This window comes from Calidris pugnax, unplaced genomic scaffold, assembly GCF_001431845.1.
Source record: "Calidris pugnax isolate Ruff unplaced genomic scaffold, ASM143184v1 scaffold27, whole genome shotgun sequence".
NCBI lineage: Eukaryota > Metazoa > Chordata > Aves > Charadriiformes > Scolopacidae > Calidris > Calidris pugnax.
This window is the reverse complement of record NW_015090893.1, coordinates 12,452,935-12,462,437: the sequence shown is the minus strand read 5'-3', so window position 1 is coordinate 12,462,437 and position 9,503 is coordinate 12,452,935. Positions and strand designations below refer to the sequence as shown.

Genomic DNA, 9,503 nt, shown 5'->3' with positions numbered 1-9,503 from the left:
GGAGAGGAGGGGGGGAGTAGGATCCCACAAACCTGCTGGAATTGGGGGAGCAGGGCTGCAGGCTCGGGTTGAGCCCCCGAGGAGGAGGAGGAGTTTTTCAGTTTTTCAGAGATTTCAGTTTTGTTGCGAACCCTGAAGCCCAGAGGCCTCGCTGCCTTCGGTGGAGCTTTCCCCACAGCCTCCCAGCACCTTGGCTTTCATTCCGTGCTCCCTTTTGGGGAGCATTTTCCTGCAAACCAGCTCCTTCCCTCCTTGTTGGGGAGCATTTTCCTGCAAACCAGCTCATTCCCTCCTTGTTGGGGAGCATTTTCCTGCAAACCAGCTCCTTCCCTCCCTTGTTGGGGAGCATTTTCCTGCAAACCACCTCATTCCCTCCCTTGTTGGGGAACATTTTCCGGCAAACCAGCTCAGGCTGCTGCCTCCAGGTTCCCACGCAGCGCTGGGCCGGGCTCATCAACAGGCGCTGATTAAGATACGGGTGATTAAGATGCGTGACTCTCAGGCGGTGCGGAGGGGAATATCTCTTCTTTATTTTCCAGTGAAGGGGGAGCTGGGTAGGGAGGCTGGAGGGGGCTCTGTGGGGTGCAGCACCGCGACGTGCAGCCACACACCCCTGTGTGTTAGCTCCTGGGGAGACTCTTTCCCCGCAGGCTCTCGAGGGGCTCCCAGCTCTTGCTAAATGTCGGGGCGCAGTCAGCCCCCTTGCCCTGGCTTGCCCTGAACCCCGTGTCCTGCCCTGAGCTGCTCCCCGGGGCTGGGGAGAGGGGTGTCGGGACGGGCTCCTGGTCTGTGTGGGCAGCGCTGCCCGCTGGGCCTGCGGCCTGGCACCAGGTAATACAGCCTCCACCGGTTCTGCGGCTGCTGAGCAGGCACGGAAAGCCCCCGGGCCCCCCCCCACCCCGTGACATGGGGACATGGGCCGCCCCAGCCAAACCAGCCCGGGCGTCCTCCTGCCAGGAAAAGAGCTGTAATTAGGCTGGAGCCTGCTCAGGGAAGAAGGAGCTGGGGTTGGGCTCTCACCGCTGGCTTGTGGCAAGTTCAGGGCTGGCTGTTGCAGGCAAGTGCTGCCATCTCCCCCGCCTTTGGACGTGGGTTGTGGGAGCAAAGGGCTCTGGGGCTGTTGCCAGCCCGTGGCTTTGCTGGCAGTGGCTGAGGGGACTGGTGGGACTGGGAGGAAACTGGGGATATCTCCCAGCATGGCTCCCAGCCCAGCCAGGACACACAAGTGTTGTCCCCCCGTCCAGGTGACATCCCCTGTGTGTGGATTTTCATTATCATAGAATAGTTCAGGTTGGAAGGGAGCTTTAAAGGTCATCTAGTCCACCCCCCCTGTAATGAGCAGGGACATCTTCAACTAGATCAGGTTGCCCAGAGCCCCGTCCAACCCGACCTGGAATGTTTCCATGCATCTGCCACCCCTCTGGGCAAAATGGGTGCAACGTTTCCCTTTTTCCAGTCACTGGGGACTTCACCTGACTGCCCTGACTTTTCCAGTATCACAGAGAGTGGTTTGGCAACTACATCAGCCAGTTCCCTCAGGACTCTGGGATGCATCTCATTGGGTCCCATAGACTTCTCTATGTTCCAGTTCCTCAGGTGGTCACAAACCTGTTCTTCTCTTACAGTGGGAGGGACTTTTCTCCCCCAGTCCCTGCCTTGTGATCCATCCACTCATGGCTGTTGCAGGCAAGTGCCGCCATCTCCCCCGCCTTTGGACGTGGGTTGTGGGAGCAAAGGGCTCTGGGGCTGTTGCCAGCCCGTGGCTTTGCTGGCAGTGGCTGAGGGGACTGGTGGGACTGGGAGGAAACTGGGGATATCTCCCAGCATGGCTCCCAGCCCAGCCAGGACACACAAGTGTTGTCCCCCCGTCCAGGTGACATCCCCTGTGTGTGGATTTTCATTATCATAGAATAGTTCAGGTTGGAAGGGAGCTTTAAAGGTCATCTAGTCCACCCCCCCTGTAATGAGCAGGGACATCTTCAACTAGATCAGGTTGCCCAGAGCCCCGTCCAACCCGACCTGGAATGTTTCCATGCATCTGCCACCCCTCTGGGCAAAATGGGTGCAACGTTTCCCTTTTTCCAGTCACTGGGGACTTCACCTGACTGCCCTGACTTTTCCAGTATCACAGAGAGTGGTTTGGCAACTACATCAGCCAGTTCCCTCAGGACTCTGGGATGCATCTCATTGGGTCCCATAGACTTCTCTATGTTCCAGTTCCTCAGGTGGTCACAAACCTGTTCTTCTCTTACAGTGGGAGGGACTTTTCTCCCCCAGTCCCTGCCTTGTGGTCCATCCACTCGGGAGGTGTGGGAAGAGAGGTTGCCAGTGAAGACGGAGGCAAAAGAGTTGTTGAGTACCTCAGCCTTCTCCTCCTCATTACCAATTTGCCAGTCTTGCTCACCAGGGGGAACACGTTTTCTTTGACCTTCCTTTTCTGGCTGACATACCTATAGAAGCCCTTATTATTATTATTATTCTTTGCATCCTTTGCCAAGTTCAGCTCCAGCTGCACCTTGCCCTTCCTGATGCCACCCCTATGCAACCGGGCAGTGCCCCTGTACTCTTCCCAGGATTCCTGTCCCTGCTCCCCCTGCCTGGGCACCTCTTTCTCACCCTTTAGTTTCACCAGCTGGTCTCGACTCAGCCATGCCAATCTCTTGCCTTCCTTTCCTGATTTCTCACACCTGGGGATCTAGAGCTCTTGCACCTATGGAAAGCATCCTTAAAGATCTGCCAGCTCTGTTCTGCTCCCTTGCCCCTGAGAGCAGTTTTCCAAGGGGTCCTATTGACTAACTTCTTGAAGAGCTGGAAGTTTGCTTTCCTAAAATTCAGGGTCTTGACTTTGTTCTTCTCCTGACCCATTTCCCTCAGGACTGTGAACTCTGCCAGTGCATTCTCTAGCTCATTTTGACTGAGGATCAGGCTCCTGGGGTGTTTCAGGCAGGGGATGAGCCTGGCTCGTCTGTCCCCTGAGCATGAGCAGAGATGGAAACGTTGAGCCATATTCATGGTGATGGTGTGAGTGTGATTCTTGCTCCTGTGTGGGACCAGAGCTGGTGGATGAGGACTTGCAACAGCCGGGCTGGTCCTGGCCAAGCTGGGACCTGTGCTGGCCCCGGAGCCCCTGCAGGGCACGTTTCCATGCATCTGCCACCCCTCTGGGCAAAATGGGTGCAACGTTTCCCTTTTTCCAGTCACTGGGGACTTCACCTGACTGCCCTGACTTTTCCAGTATCACAGAGAGTGGTTTGGCAACTACATCAGCCAGTTCCCTCAGGACTCTGGGATGCATCTCATTGGGTCCCATAGACTTCTCTATGTTCCAGTTCCTCAGGTGGTCACAAACCTGTTCTTCTCTTACAGTGGGAGGGACTTTTCTCCCCCAGTCCCTGCCTTGTGGTCCATCCACTCGGGAGGTGTGGGAAGAGAGGTTGCCAGTGAAGACGGAGGCAAAAGAGTTGTTGAGTACCTCAGCCTTCTCCTCCTCATTACCAATTTGCCAGTCTTGCTCACCAGGGGGAACACGTTTTCTTTGACCTTCCTTTTCTGGCTGACATACCTATAGAAGCCCTTATTATTATTATTATTCTTTGCATCCTTTGCCAAGTTCAGCTCCAGCTGCACCTTGCCCTTCCTGATGCCACCCCTATGCAACCGGGCAGTGCCCCTGTACTCTTCCCAGGATTCCTGTCCCTGCTCCCCCTGCCTGGGCACCTCTTTCTCACCCTTTAGCTTTGCCAAGTTCAGCTCCAGCTGCACCTTGCCCTTCCTGATGCCACCCCTATGCAACCGGGCAGTGCCCCTGTACTCTTCCCAGGATTCCTGTCCCTGCTCCCCCTGCCTGGGCACCTCTTTCTCACCCTTTAGTTTCACCAGCTGGTCTCGACTCAGCCATGCCAATCTCTTGCCTTCCTTTCCTGATTTCTCACACCTGGGGATCTAGAGCTCTTGCACCTATGGAAAGCATCCTTAAAGATCTGCCAGCTCTGTTCTGCTCCCTTGCCCCTGAGAGCAGTTTTCCAAGGGGTCCTATTGACTAACTTCTTGAAGAGCTGGAAGTTTGCTTTCCTAAAATTCAGGGTCTTGACTTTGTTCTTCTCCTGACCCATTTCCCTCAGGACTGTGAACTCTGCCAGTGCATTCTCTAGCTCATTTTGACTGAGGATCAGGCTCCTGGGGTGTTTCAGGCAGGGGATGAGCCTGGCTCGTCTGTCCCCTGAGCATGAGCAGAGATGGAAACGTTGAGCCATATTCATGGTGATGGTGTGAGTGTGATTCTTGCTCCTGTGTGGGACCAGAGCTGGTGGATGAGGACTTGCAACAGCCGGGCTGGTCCTGGCCAAGCTGGGACCTGTGCTGGCCCCGGAGCCCCTGCAGGGCACAGCATCCCTGGCCAGCACAGCCACCCTGGTCACCACCTGCTCTCAAACACCTTACTCGGTGCTGCTGGCGATAGCTTGAAGGATACTTCTCACCTTGTTCGCCTGCAAAGGAAGCATTCGGAGACTGAGCCCGGGCTGGTTTGGAAATCGCAGCCTGGGAACCCTCTTTGGGTGAGAAGTACATGAAAGGAGGTTGTGGCAATTGCGGTTGGATGGAGAGTTTCTGCAATGCCCTCAGGCTCGGGGAGCTGGGAGTGCAAGAAATGCAGAGGGAAATATTTATTTGGTGTTTGAGAGGGTGCTGGGGGTCATTTTCTGGCTGTGTTTGTGAGCAGATGTGTGTATTAGGAGCTTTGGGGGTCCAGCACTGGGGAAACCTCCTACAAACCCAAGGCAAGGCTCACCCCTGGGCTCTAACTCCTCCTGTCCCTCGGTGCTGCAGGTTGGTGGCTTTGCCTGGGAGGACTGCGGTGGTGGGAAGGACCCCGTGGTGCTGAAGAGCCTCTCCGTGGCACCCGACCCCATCAGCATCCCGGGGAGCCTGCGCGTTAGCGCGGCCGTCAGCAGCAGCAAGGCCATGGCCTCCCCCCTGAAGGTACGTGCTGGAGATGCCTCCATGGGTCGAGGAGAGGGCAGAGCTTCCCAGAACCAGTGGCAACTGGGAAATGCCCAGCAGTGGGTATGGGAACTAGCAGCCCCTGGGGGAAGGATGCACGGAGAGGTGCAGGGCAGAGCACACCAGGCTCTGTAAGCCAGAACAGGGCGATGGGCACGGGGACACCCGTGGTGGGAGCAGACAGCCCTGTGGGAAGCTCCCAACCTTGATCCAGTGGGAGAAACCACCTCAGCTGGGTGGTGTCCTGGAGACACGATGACTCAGGGAGGGAAATGAAGCTCCAAGCACCCTGGGTGCTCCTGGCAGTCACTGCAGCACTCGTTTTTCAGCAGCCAGGGCTGGATGACCCTCCAGGGATGTGCCATGGCACTGCTGCAGGAGCCCTGGGCTGGCCTGGCTGCCCTGTGCCACTTTTTGGGGATGTTTTGGAATGAGACCAAACGTGTCTCTGTACCCAACATGCCTGGGCTGCCTCGAGCAATGCCACGGAGGCTGTTTGGGGTGGCGGGGAGACATGGAGGCGGTGGGAACTGCTGGGTGGTTTTGGGACAGGCCACCGAGGAGAGGGGAAGGAGCAGGTGTGTGGGATACTGGGACGTGTTTTCTCAGGGGTCAAGCTGAGGTTGGAGGAAGAGAAACCTGCAGGCAGAGAGGAACCGAAAGCAGGAGGGGGAGGCAGGAGGGTGTGCGGTGGCCCGATGGACACCCCAAAGAACTGCACGAGCAGGAACTGAGGGAGGCGGCTGGGATGGTGGGATGGGACAGGCTGGAGGAGCTGTGGGTGTCCATGCTGGCTGTACTGGTGCTGAGTATCTTCCCTCCAGGCGGTGCTAGTGGTAGAGAAGGCACTGGGCGACCTGTGGATCCAGCTGCCCTGCATCGACCAGCTGGGCAGCTGCACCTACGACGATGTCTGCACCGTCCTCGACAACCTCATCCCGCCTGGCACCACCTGCCCGGAGCCCCTGCTCACCTATGGCATCCCCTGCCACTGCCCCTTCAAAGCGGTACGCCTGAAAGCCCAGCTGGTGGGATGCCAGGAGCACTGGTGGGGTGCCAGGAGCACTGGTGGGGTGCCAGGAGCACTGGTGGGGTGCCAGGAGCACTGGTGGGGTGCCAGGAGCACTGGTGGGGTGCCAGGAGCACTGGTGGGGTGCCAGGAGCACTGGTGGGGTGCCAGGAGCACTGGTGGGGTGCCAGGAGCACTGGTGGGGTGCCAGGAGCACTGGTGGGGTGCCAGGAGCACTGGTGGGGTGCCAGGAGCACTGGTGGGGTGCCAGGAGCACTGGTGGGGTGCCAGGAGCACTGGTGGGGTGCCAGGAGCACTGGTGGGGTGCCAGGAGCACTGGTGGGGTGCCAGGAGCACTGGTGGGGTGCCAGGAGCACTGGTGGGGTGCCAGGAGCACTGGTGGGGTGCCAGGAGCACTGGTGGGGTGCCAGGAGCACTGGTGGGGTGCCAGGAGCACTGGTGGGGTGCCAGGAGCACTGGTGGGGTGCCAGGAGCACTGGTGGGGTGCCAGGAGCACTGGTGGGGTGCCAGGAGCACTGGTGGGGTGCCAGGAGCACTGGTGGGGTGCCAGGAGCACTGGTGGGACACTGGCAGCACTGGTGGGATGCCAGCAGCGCCAGTGGGTACCACCATGCCCTTTGGCGCAGGGATGAGGGGTTCAGCTGACGTCTTGCCTATGTGTCCCCTCTCTCCACAGGGCTCCTACTCCCTGCCAGCCAGTGACTTCGACCTTCCCGACGTGGAGCTGCCTTCCTGGATGACCAACGGCAACTACCGTGTCCGGGCGACCGTCAGCAGTGGTGGGCAGGAGCTCGCCTGCGTCAAGCTGGCCTTCTCCCTGCAGTCCCAGTGAGGGGTAGGGACGTCCCTCCTCTCCCCACCACTTTGGTCCCCTGTCTCATCTCATCCAGTTGCACCCTGTCTTGTCCCACCGCGTTCCTTTGAGGTGCATCCCTCTCCTTGCCAGGAGGAGGCAGCCCCTGTACCCCCGCTCCGTGTCCCCCCTCCCCTGCTTACACACAGAAAGGCTCCTACAGCTGTCCTGCTGTCCCCAACTTCTTCACCTGGGTGTCCCCTGCCCTGGACAGGGTGGCCGTGGAGCTAACCCCAGCCTGGGGGTGGTTGTTTTTTACCTAGTTGCATCGGCAGAAGCACCCCCACAACGTGGAGCAGCAACCTGGCCATGGGGTGGACTGGGAGATGACCATGAAGACCAGCAGCCTGGGTCCTATGTGGGGACCCTGCAGCCCATCTCCTGGTTGTATCTGGGGGCCGAGGCATGGGCAGGCAGCATCCTTCCTGCCTGCAGCTCCAGGCAGGGCAGGTGTCAATGTCACCCTCTTATGCCAGGTCCCCACAGGGTGGAGGTGCAGGTGACCCACCAGCCACCTGCATCCCTCGCTGTCCCTCTCTGCTTGAGTTATTTAGCTCCGCCGTAGGGCTGGTCTTCCTCCAAGCACTTTATACGCCTTAACTACTGCTGGGCTGCCCCGGCGGGAGGTCCTCTGCCAAGCAGATGTGCTGCCACCACCTTTCTGTGCCCTCCACTCGCTCCCTGTCATCCTGCTGCTGGGTCTGACCCGGGTTTGTTTTGCCTGGAGAAGCGCTAATCCTCTCACTCCGCTCCCTGCCACCACACAGCGCCCGTGCCAGGGCAGCATCCTCCTTTCAGGCAGCTACTGCAGGTTCTTAATAAATCTTTTTACGAGGAAGAGGAGCTGGTGCTTCTTGATGCTGGGAGTGACCTGGGGGGTGGCATTTGTTTCCCTTGAAATAGCAGGGATGGGGCTTGGAGCTTGGGGGTGAGTGGAAGTGGGGTGGGAGCAATGGTGGAGGATGCTGCGGCCAAAAGAGCCCTGGGGCTGGTTCCTGTGCAAGGGGCATGGTGGGGACCTGCAGGTGCTGCTCGCAGACACAGGGACGCAGCCTCCTGCTCACAGGGTGGACAGACCACATGGAGAGCTCTGGGGGTGTTGCTTGTCCCCAGTGACCATAGAATCATTGAGTTGTCTAGGTTGGAAGGGACCTGTTAGATCATTGAGTCCAACCATTAACCTAACACTGACAAAACCACCACGAAACCATGTCCCTCAGCACCACGTCTACCTGACTTTTAAATACCTCCAGGGATGGAGATTCCACCACTTCCCTGGGCAGCCTGTTCCAATATTTCAAAATCCTTTTGGTGAAGAAATGTTTTCTAATATCCATCTTAAACCTCCCCTGGCACAACTTGAGGCCATTTCCTCTTGTCCTGTCGCCTGTTCCTTGGAAGAAGAGACTGAGTCCCTCTGGCTACAACCCCTTTTCAGGGAGTTGTAGGGAGTGAGAAGGTCTCCCCTCAGCCTCCTTTTCTCCAGATTGAACACCCCCAGTTCCCTCAGCCTCTGCTCATGAGACTTGTGCTCCAGACCCTTCACCAACTTCGTTGTCCTCCTCTGGATTCGCTCCATCACCACAATATCTTGTCCTGTGAGGGGCTGAAAACTGAACACGGTGTTTGAGGTGAGGCCTCACCAGCACTGAGTACGGGGGAGACATGATAGTTTCCCTAGCCCTGCTGGCCACACTATTCCTGACACAGGCCAGGATGCTGTTGGCCACTTGGCCACACTGCTGGCTGGTATTCACCTGGCTGTCACTCAACACCCCCAGGTCACCTTTTCTCAGGCGTATCCCCCTGTCACCCACCAGCCCAAGGTGTAGCTCTGCTGGGGAGGGATGGGGATGTTTCTCATTGATTGGGGTTCAGGGTCTGCACTGCCCACTCATGGCATCAAAAGAAGTGTTGCTATCAGATCCACAGAGGTGATTTCTGCCACTTTGCTCCGGTGAGACCTCACCTGGAGCACTGTGTGCAGGCCTGGAGCCCTCAATATAGAAAGGACATGGACCTGATGGAGCAGATCCAGAGGAGGGCCACGAAAATGACCAGGAGTTGGGAGCACCTCTGCTACGAGGACAGGCTGAGGGAGCTGGGGTTGTTCAGCCTGGAGAAGAGGAGGCTCTGGGGAGACCTCATAGCAGATTTCCAGTCCCTGAGGGGGGCTACAGGAAGGCTGGGGAGAGTCTGTTTACAAAGGCCTGCAGTGACAGGACGAGGGGCAATGGCTTTAAACTGGAGAAGAGCAGATTTAGATTGGAGATTAGGAACAAGTTCTTTACTATGAGGGTGGTGGAACACGGGTACGGGTTGCCAGAGAGGTGGTTGAGGCCCCTTCCCTGGAGATATTCAAGGTGAGGCTCCACAAGACCCTGGGCCACCTGCTCCAGTCGGGGTGTCCCTGCTGGCTGCGGGAGGTGGGACTAGATGACCTTTGGAGGTCCCTTCCGGCCCGCACCAGTCTATGAGCGCCCCCCCCGCAACTCCGCAGCCGATCTGCGGCCACCGCCAGGCGGCGCCATAGCGTGGCGCCCCGCCGCGCCTGACCCCGCCCTGCTTCTCCCTGGCCCCGCCCCGCGCCTTCACGGGCGGGCAGTGCGCAGGCGCGAG

At 58.4% G+C, this 9,503-nt stretch overlaps 1 protein-coding gene across 1 annotated transcript; it reads left to right on the top strand.

The window, feature by feature from the left end:
* Positions 1-4,814: 4,814 nt before the first annotated feature.
* GM2A (GM2 ganglioside activator) lies at positions 4,815-7,143 on the top strand. The gene is made up of 3 exons (XM_014947681.1): positions 4,815-4,980; positions 5,826-6,008; positions 6,708-7,143. Exons 1-3 carry the CDS (start codon positions 4,963-4,965, stop codon positions 6,861-6,863), a joined length of 357 nt encoding a protein of 118 aa, XP_014803167.1. The 5' UTR covers positions 4,815-4,962; the 3' UTR covers positions 6,864-7,143.
* The last annotated feature ends 2,360 nt before the right edge of the window (positions 7,144-9,503 follow it).